The sequence below is a fragment of the Rhineura floridana genome, chromosome 10 (genome assembly GCF_030035675.1).
Source record: "Rhineura floridana isolate rRhiFlo1 chromosome 10, rRhiFlo1.hap2, whole genome shotgun sequence".
In the NCBI taxonomy this organism is placed as follows: domain Eukaryota; kingdom Metazoa; phylum Chordata; class Lepidosauria; order Squamata; family Rhineuridae; genus Rhineura; species Rhineura floridana.
Genome location: NC_084489.1, coordinates 91,037,580 through 91,054,107, shown reverse-complemented (window position 1 = coordinate 91,054,107; position 16,528 = coordinate 91,037,580). Strand labels below are relative to the sequence as shown.

At 53.7% G+C, this 16,528-nt stretch overlaps 1 protein-coding gene across 5 annotated transcripts in view; it reads right to left on the bottom strand.

The window, feature by feature from the left end:
* The window catches only part of KCNH2 (potassium voltage-gated channel subfamily H member 2), a 92,315-nt gene that overhangs the window by 39,293 nt on the left and 36,494 nt on the right, over positions 1-16,528 (bottom strand). For 3 of the 5 annotated variants that reach the window (XM_061585940.1, XM_061585938.1, XM_061585942.1), the window contains 3 exons: positions 12,715-12,879; positions 6,871-7,308; positions 3,711-3,928 (listed from right to left, as the gene is read on the bottom strand). In XM_061585940.1, the coding sequence (XP_061441924.1) occupies positions 3,711-3,928; positions 6,871-7,308; positions 12,715-12,879 (821 nt within the window). Of the gene's footprint in view, positions 1-3,710; positions 3,929-6,870; positions 7,309-12,714; positions 12,880-13,125; positions 13,154-14,779; positions 14,941-16,528 lie in introns of those variants that run through there. The other 2 variants (XM_061585941.1, XM_061585939.1) reach the window with 2 other exon arrangements.

Here is a 16,528-nt window from a genome sequence, read left to right as displayed (position 1 = left end):
CTCTGCTGCTCTGGGCAGCAATGCACATTTGGCAAGAGAAAATGCAGCCCCATCACAGCGTGAGATTTGTGGCGGGGAGGGCTTTGTGAGGTTCAGCCCCCAGCCCCTTTTCCTTCCCTGGCTCCTGCAATAGTCAACTGGACAGCTCAGCTCCAAACTCTCTCACTGGGCTCAACGTCCTCTCTGGGGAAACTGAGGCCTGCCCTGAAGGAACAAATGCAGGGAGATCTCCGAGGGGTGGGCCGGGTCCAGAAGGGCTGGCGGAGGGGGCTGCCTCTCTCCCCTCCCTCTTCTTCTGCCAGGAACTCTCCCTCCATGGGAAGGGGGGGAAACACGCTTGCTACAACACCAGCTGCCCCCCCCCGCTTCCACTGAGAGAGGTCTTCTGCCCTTGGATCGCTCCCTGCTGCTCTGTGCTGACCTGTCCCGGGATGGAGGGGGCTCAGCTGGGCTGTCCCTACTGCTGCACAGCGGTCACCTTGGACGTGTGCGCAGAGATGGAAGTGCAGCGTTTCCACAGCCTTCCAAGGCAGGCAGCTGCTTCACAGGGACGGCCACCGGCCACCAATCCCTCCCGCAACAGCCTTGCCAGCCATGAGTCATGGGGCCATAAAGCTGTTTGCATCGTCGGCCCAGTGGCAGCCAGTCCACCCCGCCTTACCATCGGCTTACGTGCTCCGACTGTGGAAGGGAAATGTGCCAGCAGCCACAGACCGCTTGCCAAAGCTTGCAGATTGCTCTTCCGCCAGTGGCAGTGCAGAGACCAGGCAGCCCTGCGCCGCCTTCGCCCATGAATTCTCGATGCCTTCCTCTGCCCTCTCCCACCCAAGGGATCCAGGCTGCGGGCCCTCGCTGAGGAGTGCTCGCTCTCCTGTTGCGTCCTTGCACACACCAGAAGCGTCGACGTCTGTCACCTCACCTGCTACCCTCCATCTCTGGGGCCATGCTCTAATCATCGCGCCCACCCACATTATAAGCAGACACCTCCAGGAGAAGCCACCCGTCCCCCAAGGAGGAGAGGCCAGTTTCTAAAACGCTCCTCTCTTTCCCAGCATGCACCTCTAAGATTGCATCTCTCAAAAGTCATGAGTGTGTCCTTGGCCCCATCAGCTCCTGGCCCTCAGGGAATGAGTCTTTTCCCTTGAGGCCAAGGTGGCCAACCTGGAGATGCTCAGAGAGGCAGGTGGATGAGGCTTCCAAGGACATGACAGTTCCCTCCTGTACCCAAGTGACAACATCCCCTCTGCCATGGAGAAAGAGGGTCTTGGGGAAGGGCAGCATCACTCTGAGGAAGAGGAGGGGAAATCCCTTACAAGGGACCCATTACCTTGCAGGGGGAGCAGCTTTCCTCTTGTGCGGAGGAGACTCCTCTGGGGGCCAGAGGGAGCCTGAAAATGGGTGGTTCAATCATTAGGGACCGAGGTAGCAGGGTCTGTGATGTTGGGAGTGGGGCAAGAGCAACTCCTGTTTTGTTCTTTTGTTCATGTTCCAGAAGGGAGATAGAGTTCGGGTCCACCAGATGGATAGGCTTGACTACCTTTACCTGTGATGCTCTGACTGACTTCCTTCCGTGGCTAGACTGATATGTCTGACTTAAGGGAAGCTTATCTGCCCCTCCTCCTTCTGCCCTTTCCTCTCTTCTCTTCTTGGACTGTCCGAGAGAGAGGAGACACCTTTGTCTCTGCTCTCTCCCTCCTGAGCCATGAGGGCAACTCCCAAGCCTGGGCCTTGCGCCTCCAACTTAGTTAGTTAGTTAGAACTAGGTATGCCTTTCTTTCTACTATGTATGTCTATAAATAAAATAGCTTTTCTTATTTTACTAAGTCTAATGCAGAGTAAAAGCCTGCCACTTAGGTAAAAGCACACACTGGCACACACGTATCTCAGACCATGAGGATCTCTGCTCATTCATACAAATTTACATAATGTGATAGGTGTTGTAACCACGTGGCATCCCACTTCCAAAAGAAGAAAGGAGCGTGGTGACCAAAGAACAGCCCCCCCACCTCTGGAATGCTCCTCCGCCAGGCAAAGCTGGCAGCTTACTATCATTTCAGTGCCAGATAAAAACATTTGCACTCTCCTGGGCAGCTTTAAACATACTGTTGTTCCTGTTGGAATATATGGGGTTCACCTCCAACTTGTGGGTTGAGGCTGCATGGGGCTAAAGGCATAGCTAGAGAGGAGACCTCTTGGTTGCTAGGCTATACCTGTCCTTTGATCTCCTGCTGTCTCTCCCTTCCTGCTAGACCGATCTCAGTTCCTTCCCGCCTTCCCAGTTTTTCTTTCTCTCGCAAGGGGAGCAGACATCTTTTTTTTGTCTCTCTCCTCTCAACCAGCATGAGGGCTAGCACTGGGACCAGTGCCGGCTGCTCCAGCATAGCTAGTTAGCTAGATATAGAACTCTTTCCTATCAAGTCTGTACTTCCAGAATAAAGTAGTTATTTCTTATTTTAAAGCTTAAAGTCTCTGTCTGACTGATTTGCAGGGAAGGTAGAATCTTAGCAAAGATTCAAACACACACACACATAAGCTTGCTCAATACCCTCCGTTCCGCTACACAACTCTGCAGGGTCCTACAAGACATTGGGCCCAACGTCCAACAGTTCCAAGCTCAGAGACGCTTCTCTTTACTGTGACTGTGCATGTTCTTGGCTATGGAAAGAGATGCACAGGCAGAGCCTGGCTCCAAATCAGGGCTGGGACGTCTCACCCTGGTGTAAAGTGAACATGTGACGAACTTCTGCAAACACTGTCCAAAACAAAGCGTATCTGGGGCTCTTTTGAATGCGCAAAAGCAATGAGGCAAGGCAAAGGCCAGGGAGCGCAAGAGGCAGGCACGTGAGCCCTTCTGAACTCTGCCGGACGAGGCTCCCTGAGACCAGAGAGGGGAGCAGCAGCAGCAGCTGTAGAGGAAGGCCATCCGCTCTCCACAACCCCCACAGATCCCTCACACAATCCAGGCTGCCACAGCTTGAGCCACAAGGGCGGGGGGGGTCCGAAGAGCAGGGGGACACTCCAGACATCTCTGGGGGGGGAGCCAAGTCCCCTCCTGCTGGTGGGGGAAGGAACCCCCAGCACTCCCCCCAACACATACAAGCCCGTCGGCAGCAGTCTGACACCTTCCCAGCCCCAAATAAGACTGTTTATTGCAAGCTCTGTTGGGAAGCACCAAAGGGGGGGAAGGAAAGGTCCCCCCCTCCACCTCACTCCTGCTTCCCACATCCGTCCTCAGACACAGAAAGCAAAAGCAACAAGGGGGAAGCAAACCCTTCCACCACTTGAAACCCCTTTTCTCACAGCGGAGACGCAAGTCCACTCACACGGCCCCCAACCTCGTTTCATAAGCCAAATGGAAGAGTCCAAGCGTGGGGCTTGCAGGCCCCAATCCAGCTACAGCACCTTTTGCAAGGGTGCCACAGACGCTTCAGCGTAGGTGATGCAGACATTCAATGCAGAACAAGTGCATCGTCCCTCCCCAGCTGGCTGGAGACCCTCCTGTGCCCAAATGACGCCGGCTCCTTCTCAGACGATGCGCTGGGAGATCTGGGCAACTGTGCCCCACCAGCATGGGACCCCATCAGCTCGAGGGGGGATGCCAGGCCTGGCTCGACCCGTGTTGAGGACACACCTGCCAGCTCAGCCCCAGCTCTGACTTGCCACCCGTGGATCCCCCCACCCACCCACAAGGCACGGCTCAGCCGCCTCACCTGGGTGACCTTCTCGGTGACGTTGTGCGTGCGGTCCTTGAGCTTGCTGGATGCGATGATCTCCTTCTCATTGGACGGTGATGTGAGGAAGGCCTCGGCCTTGAAGTCCACGAAGTTGAGGGTGATCTGGGGGATCTTGCTGATGGCCCGATAGCGCATGAGGTCCGAGTCTGACGTGGAGTTCAGCAGGTGGCTGCGGATGTTGTTGTTCATGGCGCCTGCCGAAAACAGACAGGATGGAACTTCCCGCTGCTGGTGGTGCTGGTGGTGCCAGTGGGGACCACCACAGAGGCTGTCCCCCCCCCAGACCCTTCCCACTTACTGGCAGGCACAGCATGCTCAAGAAAACGCAGGGGGGCTTCCTCTACACCCTCTTAAACTGGCCTCTCCCAGAGCCAAGCCACACGTGCAGCGGAGCCACAATGGAGCCCTCCTGGCACTTGACCCCTTTGGACCGCAGTGCTCTCCCATATAAGGGACTGTACCACATGAGGGACTGTGTCGCTTCAGCCTACAATGCCTCCATGCACTGAAGGGAATGAAGCACTTCGTACTGTAATTCCCTTCATGGATTAGACTAGCACATCAAGGAGGAACCGTCTGGCTTGAGGGTGTTTTCCACGCGCATCCCTCAAGCTCTGTGCGGCTGGGGTGTGTGTGCAGAAATCCTCCCCCTCCCTTGGGAGGCCTCTACTTCTGGTGGAAGCACCTCTGAGCATGCCAGGCTCTAGGCCTGGGGCACCCTTTCCAGGACCACACCTGCCCCCCCTCCCTTCAACACTGACCCTGCCGTGGCTACTCAGGCCAACATGAGACCCTCTCTCTCCAGGGAGCGCAAAGCCCTCCCCCACAAACCCAGGTAGCAGATGCCCTTGGGGCTACCTCCCGAAACAGCCCCCTGCAGATCCAGGCCAATCGGAGCCTCCTCTTCTTCCCACTTTGATGCCAGGCAGACTGGGAGGGAGACGGAGCCCCCCCCCCGATTTGTGTAGGCAAATTAGCAGGCGGCAGCCCCCCCCATATCCTTTCTGGCATTTTCTTCGCTCGCTGGTGCCGTCAAATGTCTTGCCTCACTTTAGGGAAGGCCGTAGCTCGGTGGCAACCCCAGCTGGGGCTGGAGAAGAGCCCCTCTCTGAGACGTAGAGAGCCACTGCTGCCAATCAGCGCAGCAGACTCGATACAAACCAGCTTCCAATGTTCATACGGGCAGTGGGGCCAGAGGAGGCTACCGTGATTCTGGAGTACCAAAGACACTGAGCTGCCCCCAGAGCCAGCACTGGACGCCCCTTGGAGACCTCCGGGTTCTTGTGCTGCTGCTGGGCTGGAGACCCTCCACCCACCACCCACCCCTCCTGTGCCCAGGTTCAGTCCCTCTGCCCAGCACACATTTGGAACTCTCCTGCAGCTGTGCATTTGCAAGGCTGGAAAGATGAGAGGGAGTGGAAGGGACTGGGCGGCCACCCCTCCTCAGGGGGAAAGGAGGGAGGGAGAGGGCGGCCTTCTCTTCCAGGTGACCTTCCTGCCTTTGCCTTTTGGGATCTCCTTTCTTCCCCACAAGGAAGCCTGGGATCCTCCTGAAAACTGCCTTGTGCTGGGCAGGGAGCCCCAGGCTCTGCAACTGCTGGTTGCAGCCCACGCCTGCCCTAGGCCCACCTGCTGTCCCTTGCAAGATGGCTGCACGCCCTGAGGAAAGGTTGCCATCTCACCCATTGACCATCCCCACCTCTTGCCATTGTCCTCCCCCTTTCTTCATCCCTCAGGTAGCCCTGGGCATCTCCTTGGCGACCAGCTGTCAATCAGGAGCCGCCTTTAAAGATTCCAGTTCCTCTTGGTCCCCCCCCCCCGCAATTGATGCCTGAAGCTGCCACAGCCAGAGGTGACCACCGAGAGGAAGTTTTGCAGTCTGACTTTGGACTAGCCTACAACAGTTAGACCAATATTCTGGAATATTTCAACTCTGACCTACATAATTGCTCTTTCTCCACCCCTCCTTCCTTGTTACATTTCCCTTTTTTGAGTAAGTTGCAGCTGAATTGGATTTCTGGGCTGTCCTGATTTCTGGGGACACTCAAGGGCCAGTCGCTTCCCCCCCCCCCGGTGATTTAGACTCTTTGGGCTGGGCTATCGGCTGTTAAAATGCCTGGCAGAACAGTAGGGAGATGGGCTGAAGCTGCCAAGCCAGTGACGTAGAATTCAGCTTACTCCTGAGGAAACCACCACAAGGCAGTGGGAATCCCACCCCCCTAGCCCTCGGTGACACGGAAATGGGAGGTGGAAGCCCAGGGAGATAAATTTGCTACTGGGCTACCCTGCAGGGCTTGTGTTTGAGTGGGTGGTGCCCTCCTGAACTCATTTATATTTCATAGATTTGCAGTGCAAGCCTCAGGCTGGCAGGCAGAAAACACATTCAAGAAATAAGCTGGAGGGATCTGTCCAGGGTACTCCATTCACGTTTTCATCTCAACCGTCACCCAGAATTCTACGGCCACTGGGCATGCTCAGTCCTCATGTGGCCGTTTGGAGGTTCCCTTCACCCGTAGGGCTTTGTGGAGGTTTTTTTGCTGAAGATTTTTCATCTTCTGCAGTCCTCAGGGGTCTCCCCAAGCTTGCTGATAACTGCACTGGTGTGTGTGCATGTGTGCGTGCCATTTTAGCTAGATAAGGAAAGGCACTCACAGCCTGGACACAGAAGGAGTGATAGCCAACAGGAGAAGTTTGGCTGTTCCCAAAGGGCTCTGAGAGGCACAGGCAGAGCAAGAGATGAAGACCCCAGACCTCCCCACTCTGGCCTTTCGATATTGAAAGGAAAAGCCCATGTGCGATGCTTATCCTTCACAAGCATGGCTTGCTAGCAACTCCTTCCTGAAGCACCCTCTGCCTCGACTCCTTTCCTGCCTCTTGGGACGCAAAGAGCAGCAGCCGTGGTAGTGGTGGCATCCTAACCAACCTAGCACTGCTCCAGAGCTGGCCAGCTGGCTCTAAGGAATGGCCTCCCGTCCTGCGGCTGAAAGAGGAATTGCCCAGAGAGGCCCAGACAGCCTGTGGGGCACTGCCCTCCACACTCCCTGCTTCCCTGGCTGGGCTCAGCTGTGGACAGGGGAAGAGAGGGGGGGAGGGGACACTGGCACTCACCCACACCCCACCCCACGTGTGGCACTACCTGTGCTGGCGTGGCGGCTGTGGCCCCGCCCCTTCTCGCCCTCGCCCTTCATGGCCTCGATGTCGTCCACGGAAGAGGCCCGTCGCACACTGTAGAAGCTCTCACGTGAGCGGCTGCGGCTCAGGCTGCAGTTGGAGAAAGAGGCATCCAGGTTCAGGCGGGCTTTCTCAGTCCGTGGTGAGGAGTGGGTGATGGGGGGCTCCAAGCCGCCACCCCCCTCGCGCTCCATCAAGGCCTGCTGGTCTTCGGGCTCGCCACACCCCAGACAGTTGTTGTCCAGGGAGGACGTGACCTCATCCAGGGCCACCGACTCGCTGCTGTGCTTGGAGAAGTCCACCACCACCATGGCTTCGTCTGGGTCATCCTGGGGGAGGGACTGCTTGCTCCCGGCCAGTGCCAGCAGCGCCGGCAGCTTCAGCCGGAAGGACTTGCCGCGACCTGAGAAGGATTGAAGGGGTTGGGGGTAATAAGGATAGAGGAACAACGGGAGAGCCTGCTGGATCAGGCCTGCAGGGGCCCATCTAGCCCAGCATCCTGTTGCCACAGTGGCCAACAATGGGAAGCCCGCAAGCAGGACCCGAGCGCAAAGAGCCCTCCCCCACGCCCCACAGTCTCCAGGAACTGATGTGCACAAACAGGCTGTCTCAGACCATGGAGGCAGAGCATAGCCATCCTGGAGAGTTGATAGCCCTATCCTTCAAGAATCTAATCCTCTGTTAAAGCCATCCAAGCTGGTGGCCATCACTGCCTCATGTGGGAGCAAATTCCATAGTTTTAACTCTGCGCTGAATGAAGAAGCCCTTTCTTTTGTCTGTCCTGAATCTTCCAACATTCAGCTTCTTTGAATGTCCACGAGTTCTAGTATTATGAGAGGGGGAGAAGAACTTTTCTCTATCCACTTTCTCAATGCCATGCATAATTTTATACACTTCTATCATGTCAACTCTGACTCGCCCTTTCTCTAAACTAAAAAGCCCCAAATGCTGCAACCTTTCCTCATGGGGAAGTCACTCTGTCCCATTGACCATTCTGGGTGCCCTTTCCTGAATCTTTTCCAACACTACAATATCCTTTCTGAAGTGAGGCAACCAGAACTGTACACAGTATTCCAAATGCAGCCACACCATAGATTCGCATAATGGCATTAAGATATCAGCAGTTTTATTTTCAGTTCCTTTCCTAATGATTGCTAGCATGGAATTTGCCTTTTTCACAGCCACAGCACTGTTGGAATATGTGGTTCAACTCCAACTTGTGGGTTGAGGCTGCATGGGGTAAAAGGGTAGCTAGAGAGGAGACCTCCTGGTTGCCAGGCTAATACCTGTCCTTTGACCTCCTGCTGACTCTCCCTTCCTGCCAGACTGATATGCAGAGGATGTTGACCACATCTCCTGGAGAACGGTAGAGGTGCCGGAGGACTGGAGACGGGCAAACGTCGTCCCGCTCTTTAAAAAGGGTAAAAAAGAAGATCCGGGGAATTACAGGCCGGTCAGGCTGACTTCAATACCGGGAAAGATATTAGAACGGATAATAAGAGTCCACTGGCAACTATCTAGATGACAATGCTGTGATTAGTAGGAGCCAGCATGGGTTTGTCAAGAAAAAATCCTGTCAAACTAATCTCATCTCTTTTTTTGATCGGGTCACTAGCCTAGTAGATGGTGGAAATGCTGTAGATATCATCTATCTAGATTTCAGCAAAAGCGTTTGACAAAGTCCCCCACGACCTTTTGACTAGCAAACTGGTCAAATGCGGACTACATGAAAATACTGTCAGGTGGATTCACAACTGGTTGGAAAACCGTACTCAAAGAGTGGTCGTCGGTGGCTCTGCTTCGGACTGGAAGGAGGTCTCGAGTGGAGTGCCACAGGGTTCTGTCCTGGGGCCGATACTCTTCAACATTTTTATCAATGACTTAGATGATGGGGTGGAGGGAAGCCTTATGAAGTTTGTGGATGATACGAAACTGGGAGGGATAGCTAACACAATGGAAGACAGGAATAAAATCCAAAGGGACCTGGATAGACTAGAAAATTGGGCTGAAATTAATTAAATGACATTCAATAAAGACAAATGCAGGATTCTGCATTTAGGCCACAAAAACAAAATGCATGGGTACAGGATGGGAAATACCCGGCTTAGCAGTAGTGCGTGTGAGAAGGACCTTGGAATTGTAGTGGACCGCAAGTTGAACATGACCCAGCAGTGTGATGCTGCGGCAAAAAAGGCAAATGCAGTTTTGGGATGCATAAACAGAGCTATAGTTTCCAGGTCAAGGGAAGTAATAGTCCCACTATATTCTGCATTAGTCAGGCCTCATCTGGAATACTGTGTTCAGTTCTGGGCGCCTCATTTTAAGAAAGATATAGACAAATTAGAGCGGGTTCAGAAGAGGGCGACGAGGATGATAGCCGGTATGGAGAACAAGTCTTATGAGGAAAGGTTGAAGGAACTTGGCATGTTCAGTCTGGTGAAGAGAAGGCTGAGGGGTGACATGATTGCACTCTTTAAGTACCTGAAGGGCTGTCACATAGAGGAGGGTACAGATTTGTTCACTGCTGCCCCAGAGGGTAGGACTAGGTCTAATGGTTTTAAGTTGCAGGAGCGTAGATTCAGATTGGACATTAGAAGGAACTTCTTGACAGTAAGGGCAGTTCGGCAATGGAACTGACTGCCTAGGGAGGTTGTGGGATCCCCTTCGCTGGATGTCTTCAAGCAGAGGCTGGACAGCTATCTGCGGGAGATGCTCTAGCTGTGGATTTCCTGCTGTGAGCAGGGGGTTGGACTCGATGGCCTACAAGGCCCCTTCCAACTCTATGATTCTATGATCTCTTTCCTCCTCCTCCTTCTTCTTTCTCTTGAGAGGGAGACCAGACGTCTTCTCTTTGTCTCTCCCTCTCCTCCAAGCATGAGGGCAAACACTAGGCCTAGTGTTTGCATCTCCAACTTAGCTAGTTAGCTAGATGTAGAACTCTTTCCTATCAAGTATGTACTTCCAGAATAAAGTAGTCATTTCTTATTTGAAAGCTTAAAGTCTCTGTCTGACTAATCTTCAGGGAAGGTGCAATCTTTAGCAAAGATTTAAACACATAGGCTCACTCGGTCTCTCCATTCCCAATTTCGCCACTCTGCAGACAAGCACTGGGTCAACATCACTCCTGGTCAGTCACTGCCAGTTCAGACCCCATCAGCATTTATGTGAAATTAAGATATTTTTGCCCCATGCATCAGTTTATACTTGCCCACATTAAACGTAATGTTTTCTTGCATTTATTTTGCCAGAGTTTGTGTTCCTTTTTATTCTCCTCATTTGGACAAGCCTACCACTGTTTGAAGGAAGCTTTCTTGCCTCTAATATCTCCTTTGACTCTGCTCATTAACCATGCTGGCATCCTCTTGGCCCCGGTGGTCCCTTTCCTGATCTGTGGAATACACTCCAGTTGAGCATCTAATGTTGTGTTTTTAAACAACTCCCTAGCATTTTGGAGTGATTTGACTGGACTTTGCCTTTAAACTTTCTTTTTACCAATCCCATCATTTTGGGGAAGTTTCCTCTTTTAATGTCAAATGTGACTGTGTTGGATTTTCTTGGCAACTGGCAGTTTACATGCATGTTAAATTTAACAGCACTATGGTCACTGCTCCCTGTTTTTCCGACAACACTTATATCCTGCACCAGGTCCGGGGCACCACTTAAGATTAAGCCCAGGGTCACTGCCCCTCTGGTCGGTGCCATGACCAACTGTTCTAGGGCACAGTTCTTTAGGGTATCTAGAAATGTTACCTCTTTGTCATGACTGCCCTCTAAGACCAAGCGCTCCAGGGAAAGGGCCACAGCTGAATGGAAGAGCATTTGCCTTGCATGCAGAAGGTCCCCGGTTGAACCCCCATGGCGGTATCTCCAGGGAGGGCTTGGAATGTCCCCTGCCTGAAATCCTGGACAGCCACTGCTGCCAGCCAGAGTAGACACTACTGAGCTCGATGGGCCAATGGTCTGACTGAGCAGAAGGCAACTTCCTGGGCTCCAGTTCTCCCACCTTGGCTCAGAAGCTTCTAGCAATTCATGTGCAGACCCTCGTAAACAGTGTCTCTCTTCAAGTGTCTTTGGCACTTTTGGTTTGGCCTGTAGATTGCTATCCTGTGCCCCTCGCAATGCCTAGTTCTTGTTTCCATCATTGTTTTGTCTTTATTCCGGGAGGAGATTTATTCCAAACCAGGCCCTCCTCAGCTCCTGTCGGCTTTCCCCCCTCCATCAGTTTAAAAGCTGCTCTGCCACCTTTTTGATTCTAAGGGCCAGCAGTCTGGTTCCGTCCCGGTTCAAGTGGAGCCCACCCCTTTTACACAGGCCCGGCTTATCCCAAAATGTCCCCCAGTGCCTAACAAATCCATACCCCTCTTCCCAACACCAGCATCACATCCGCGCATTGAAACCACAAAGCTGTGCCTGGCTGGCTGGTCCTGCACGTGGAACCGGTAGCATTTCAGAGGAAGCCGCCTTGGAGGTCCTGGCTTTCAGCATCCTACCTAGCAAGCTAAATTTTGCTTCCAGGACCTCACGACTGCATTTCCTCATGTCATTTTTGCCAACGTGCACAATGACCATTGACTCCTCCCCAGCGCTTTCTACCAAGCTATCTAGCCAATGCGCGACATCTGCAACCTTTGTGCCAGGCAGGCAAATCACCCTGCAGTCTTCACGCCCATCACACACCCCACTATCTATGTTCCTAATGATCAAATCAGCCACTACTACGATCTCTCTACCCACCCAGAGAAGTATCATGGCCACAAGAGGATCTGCTCGGTCCCCAAGAAATGAGTCCCTTCTAAAGGATCGTTTCCCTCTTCCTCAGATAGGAGCTCTCCTTCCCAGAGGCCCTCATTCTCCATGATAGCAGGAGAGCAATCTTCCTTGGAGTGGGGCACAACTATTGGAGTGAGGCCTGATTAAAGGCAGCCGTGGGCGAGATCACATCACTCCAGTGCTGAAGGAGTTGCACTGGTTACTGGTTGTTTTCCGGGCCCAACTCAAGGTGTTGGTTCTGACCTTTAAAACCCTACACGTTTCGGCCCAGTCTATCTGAAGGAGCGCCTCCACCATCAGCAGTGATGCCGCCCAAGAAGATCAGCCTCAAAAGGCCTTCTCTCTATCCCACCAGTTAAAACAGCCAGACTGGTGAGGACTAACAAACTTCTCAGACACTTTGCACCGCACCTTTGGAGTTCACAGCTGATTTACTCCGAGTTACACATGAGGCAGGAGTCAAGCTAGAGCAAAGGCACCCCCACAACCCCAAGCGCAACCTCTGGTACATGTACATGGGTGCCCTCTCGCTGCATCCTACTCAGACAATTTCCTTCCCAGGGTTGTGCTGTAGAGAAGCCAGTTCTGCAGATTTGCAGGAGAAATTGGCGGGGCTCAGCACTGATTAACTGGCCCTGTGATGTCACAACCCCACCCCCACTTCCACCATCTCCAGAACGCCACTGGAACCTTTTTTAACTGAACGAATAAACGCCCACACAGTTCTTTCAAGCAAACAAGCTCCAAATGGTGGCAGCCACCCTGCGGCCGAGGGCAAGAAAAAAGGCAGACAACTTTTGAGGCAGCCTCCTCACTGGCCTTGCTGGGGTGCCCTCTGCCTCGTGGTCTTGTGCGCAGTGAAGGTGGGGGTCCCCAAAGGGGGCAGGAAAAGCCTGGTGGTGGACAGCTGCTCAGTGGGATGTGGGTGTGTGGCTCCCCTTGGCCACCAAAGGTCTCACCGCCGCGCAGGATGCATTGGCACCTTCTGGCACATGTGTGTCCCCCCCCATGCAAAGGAAAGGGCAAGAGCCTCTCTTACCTGTGGGCAGCCAGGTGGCAGGTGGGACCCAGTGGTTGGTGTTCTTGACAGGGCTGGTCAGCAGGTCACGTTCCATCACCACCTCGAAGTTGAGGATGAACATGATGACGGCTCCATCCTCGTTCTTCACGGGCACAACGTCCACCAGACACAGGAAGCAGCTGCCTGCGGGGGGAGGGGGAGCAGAAGAGAAGGGGGCATCACTCTCTCTCCCCCATTGCAGGAGCAAAGGGGAGGCGCCACTCAGCAACGGAGGCCGGGCAGGAGGCAGGAATGAACCTGCAGGTGGGGAGGGGAAGGGGAGGGGCCCCACCAAGTTCCCCTCTCCACTGGACCTTCACCTCCCAACCTAATCCCGTTGTTTGCTTGCTTTGCAATGAAGGGCACCCCCCAAAAAGGTGCATGCCTTACTATTAGCATTCATTATTCCAATTCTTTCCCAAGTTTGTACAGTAAGCAGAGAGTGAGGGTCCCCACACTGCTGGTAAAGAGACTGAAGTCTTCCTTGCGCTAGTCTCTTTACAAACTCAGGCTGGGAGCAGTACACCAGTCGCCTGTGGCAAAGCGTTTTCATTGGCCACACCGGGAGGGGACCGGGTGGATGTGCCAATCAGTTGCAGCAGCTCTTTGAAGCTGATTTTTTAAAAAAAAGACTCAAGCTGCTCCCACCAGGTCTGACAGGGGCAGAGTCTGAGTAGCCTTGTGTGCCCCATTTGCAGAAGAGAGGTGGAGATGTGCTGGAACTGGCAAAACAGTGACCATATCTCTTATCTGCAGTCTCTGGTTCAAGGTGATGCATGCAACCCTTCTTAAGAATACCAAGAGAGGTGTAGCAGTGGGATCAGGCCCAAGAGTGCGCATCTGGTCCAGCCCCCGGTTCTCACAGTGGCCAGCCAGATGCCTCTTCCAGGAAGTCCATAACCACGCAGGCCCTGAGGTGTCCTCGCTTCACAGGGCTTAGCTAACTTACAAAGCAGCTATGTTGCCAGGCGTTCCGCTTTCTTGGACAGATTCCGTGGGTGTGGGTGTGCGTGGGTGGTGTGTGTGGGTGTCCCAACATGGAGGACAAACATTCCCTGGGGAGACATCCCTTGATGGCTTTCATTAGCCTCCATGGCCCACCACCACCACGGGATCCCTTCCCTCTCTCCGTTGGGAACATGCTTAATGCTGTTGCTTCTCTGTTGTCACCCACCTCCTCCATCCCCCAGAGCTGAAACTAAGCCAAAAGGGGGGGCTACAGTTCTCCACTGAAATGGGGGAGGGGACATTGGAATCCCCTGAGCATGGAAAAGAAGTCTGGCTGGCATTGCATTGGGCAGCAAAGCGAATTTCTGCAGCCTGTGTAGGATCCATCTTGATGTCTGGCAGCAACGCAAGCAAGAGATCTTAAAGAGATGCCATGGGGGGGGAGAGAGAGAGCAGCATCTGATGATTCCTAAAAGGGGCAAACAAGGTTCAGCGGGGGGGGGGGAGGAATAGTCCCTTGAACCCAAAAGATTATTATGGAAATATGCAGAGATTCTCAGCGGTCTGAGCTGTGTGTGTGCCAGTGTGTATTTACCTAAGTGGCAGCCTTTTACCATGCATTTGGATCACTGAGACTTAAGACTTAGTAAAATAAGAAAAACCTATTTTATTTATAGAAATACATAGTAGATAGGAAAGGCATACTTAGTTCTAATTAACTAAGTTGGAGGTGCAATGCCCAGGCTTGGATATTGCCCTCATGGCTCAGGAGAGAGAGGAAAGACAAGGATGTCTCCTCTCTCCGAGACAGTCAAAGCAGAAGGCAAAGGAAGGAGGGGCAGCTCAGCTTCCCTGAGCAGATCAGTTTACAACGGAAGGAAGTTAGGCAGAGAAGAGCACAGGTAAAGGTAGGCAACCCTAGCCAGCTGAAGGACCCTCACTCTATCTCCCTTCTGGAACCCAAACAAAAGAACTCAAACAGGAGTTGCTCTTGCCACACTTCCAACAAAGATGTGGAAGAGAGAAGCCCAATGAGAGCCAGGATAGTGTCAATGTGGGTCATGTGGGTGAGCGAGACCTTGGATTCAAGTCATACCTCTGCCACTGACTCTCCGACTGGCCTCAGTCGAGTCTCTCTCAGCTTCAGCTCTCCATGAGTAAAATGGGAGCAAAGGGCGGTGTGTATCTCATGCGGGAGAACAGCATCAAAGGCTACTTTGCAAGGCAAGAGACCCTGCCTAGGGTGGTGAACAAGAGGCGGAGCTATGCTCAGTAGGGGGCTGGCCTCAGGCAGGCCTCAGCCCCCTCCCTGCCCCTAAGCAATGTGGCCTTGTGCTGTTTAAAGGATCCCAGCAAGCTGATGTCCACGAAGGCTTTGCAACACCATCTTGGTGCCAAACGCCACTACAGGAGGACTAGGGGCCACCACCAATTTGGCTCTCGCTGTGGCACAGAGTCAGAGTCAGGAGCAGGGCACCAAGGGGTGGGCAGCGTAAGCCGTCATCCAGCCAGGGCCCTTTAACAGCTGTAGCACTAATCCTGCACACGTGAGGCTCCTGCAGCTGTGCGCATCTGCTGGCTGCTGGGGGATTATCTCACACACTGTAAGTCAAGAGAGGACCCCATGGCTGGGAGAAGGAAGGCCCTGGGCATGAGACCCTCCCCACGACCCAGCCCCCATCAGGGGCAGCAGGCAATGGCTTGCAAGGAAAGCGGGGCAACAGGAACTCCTTCCATGGGGGGATGCAGGGCCCAATCCTAGTTCCTCCAGGGGACGGCAGAGGCTTCCAGAGGCATAGCAAGTGGGGGGAGCGGGGCACAGTTGCACAGATCTCATTTCTAAGGGAAGCACCTGAGCCATCATCCCTGCCCTCCCCCCAATAGGTGACCTCAGAGAGGAGGAGCCCATCCAGAGCGACTCAACCTCCGTGCTGAGGCAGTGCCTGAAACCTGCCGCCGGAACAGCCACACGTCCCCCCCCATAGGAACCCAGGGACATTGGCAGCGGCCTTATATGGAGTCAGATCACTGTTACTTACACTGACTGGCAGCACCTGCTGTCCAGGTGTTCAGGCAGGGGTCTCTCCCAGCGCTACCTGCAGACAGCACTGGGGATTGAACCCGGCACCTTCTGCTTACAAGGCAGCTGCTCTCCCCGAGCCACAGCCCCCACGCGAAGGAGGACTGGGGTCAGTGGTGAGGAAAAGGCACTCTGCACGACCTCAACAGCATCCTTGGCCTTGGCCGGAGCAATGCAAATGGGCTCTGGAGCTAAGCTCTGCCCACAACAGCCAAAATCCCTGGGCCCCTGGCATGCTGAACTCCCCCCTCCCCATTCCACCTGATCCCTGAATTAAATACCCCCGGCCAAACACTCTGCTGTGGGTGGGGGGGAGGAGCGGGATTTTTGCAAGGATCCCAATAGTTGAGTACCAGCAACAGAGCTCAGCACCAGGACTTCTTTGTTGACAGAACTCAACATACCAAGAGCAGACCTCTGAGCATGTGCAGATGACCTCACCTCTTGCAACAACCAGGCAGCCCCCAGACACTGGAATTAGGGGAAGTCCCCAGAAAAGTTTGGCCTCTGGCATTTAAAAATAAAATAAAAATTAAGTCTTTGCTGACATCACAACCCCAAAGAGCCTGGCAGACAACGGCTGTAATTTCTGAACCCTTTGGACCAGTTCCTCCCCTGCTCCAACTGGAATTCCCCAGAAGTCGCCAAAGCTCTTCTGAAATCTCACTGCGGAGTGGCAGGCAGTGCATTGGCTCTCCTCGCCTGCTCAAATCCTTCCTGAGCCAAATGTCAGGCAGCCCAACCAATCTTACAGCATCGCTGGGA